The 907-nt window shown below is 38.4% G+C and overlaps 1 protein-coding gene across 2 annotated transcripts in view; it reads right to left on the bottom strand.

Annotated features, from left to right (window-relative positions):
* LOC107670136 (platelet-derived growth factor D-like) overlaps positions 1-675 on the bottom strand; it is a 29043-nt gene extending 28368 nt beyond the window's left edge. For both annotated transcript variants that reach the window (XM_016462650.1, XM_016462651.1), the window contains exon 1: positions 365-675. In XM_016462650.1, the coding sequence (XP_016318136.1) occupies positions 365-410 (46 nt within the window). In that variant the 5' untranslated portion in view covers positions 411-675. The remainder of the gene's footprint in view (positions 1-364) is intronic.
* Between the last annotated feature and the right edge of the window lie 232 nt (positions 676-907).

Genomic DNA, 907 nt, shown 5'->3' with positions numbered 1-907 from the left:
AAGATCGGGTTGGTGCGCTGCTGAGAGATGGAAGGAGAAAGAAAGGAAGCCCATGAGGGCTGGACCCCCTTCATCCAGTCAGGACGAGGAAATAACGCCCGTGGGGCGCGTTTTACTGAGTGTTTGCGGGAATACTTTCCCTCGGTGCGTAACGCTGCCACTCTTTCCCTGTTTGTTTCGCCGCAAGGAAAGTGTTGAGTTTCCCTGAGGAGAAACAACAAACGTGGCGGCGTTACGCACGGGATTCAAGCTTTCAGCAAACTGCAGGCCATGACTTGAATTCAGCGTTCAAACTCTTTCTCAGTGAATTATAAGAGTGTTTATCAAGTCTAATGGGAAGAAATATAATTTAATAAGTGCTTACTTAAGGGCTTCCTCGTGAACAATTGCACCTTATCAGATGCGGACATTTCCGCTCTGGGATCTGAATTATTGGAAGTGTTTGCTATGGAATAAAAACTCACTAGTTACTGCACTGTATACTGCTGCCTACTACTTTTTAAATAGTACGTGAAGATAAACGTTTCAAACAGCAGTACGCTTGTCATATGACCTCATCACGTGTGTTTAATTTTAGCCCGCATTGTTCTGCTACAGTTTAAATGTAATATTTATTAAAAAGGGAAAACTATCAACTCAGAATTCACATGTTGGCCTGCAATGTTCTGTTAGAGTTTGAGTATAATAATTTATTTAACAATATTTATTAAATATATCATCTGTGCACATGTTGGCCTGTAATTACAGTTTGAATGCAATATTTGTTTCAAAATATTTATTTACAAAAATGGTCATCTCAGAATTTGCGGTTGGCCTGCAATTTTCTGTTCAAGTTTGAAAGCAATATTTTTTTATTTGAAAAAGAAGAAGAAAACATATCTAATAATTAGATAAGGATTAGATTATT

Source organism: Sinocyclocheilus anshuiensis, unplaced genomic scaffold, assembly GCF_001515605.1.
Source record: "Sinocyclocheilus anshuiensis isolate Anshui unplaced genomic scaffold, SAMN03320099.WGS_v1.1 scaffold48, whole genome shotgun sequence".
Taxonomy (NCBI): Eukaryota; Metazoa; Chordata; class Actinopteri; order Cypriniformes; family Cyprinidae; genus Sinocyclocheilus; species Sinocyclocheilus anshuiensis.
This window is presented reverse-complemented; position numbering and strand designations above follow the sequence as displayed.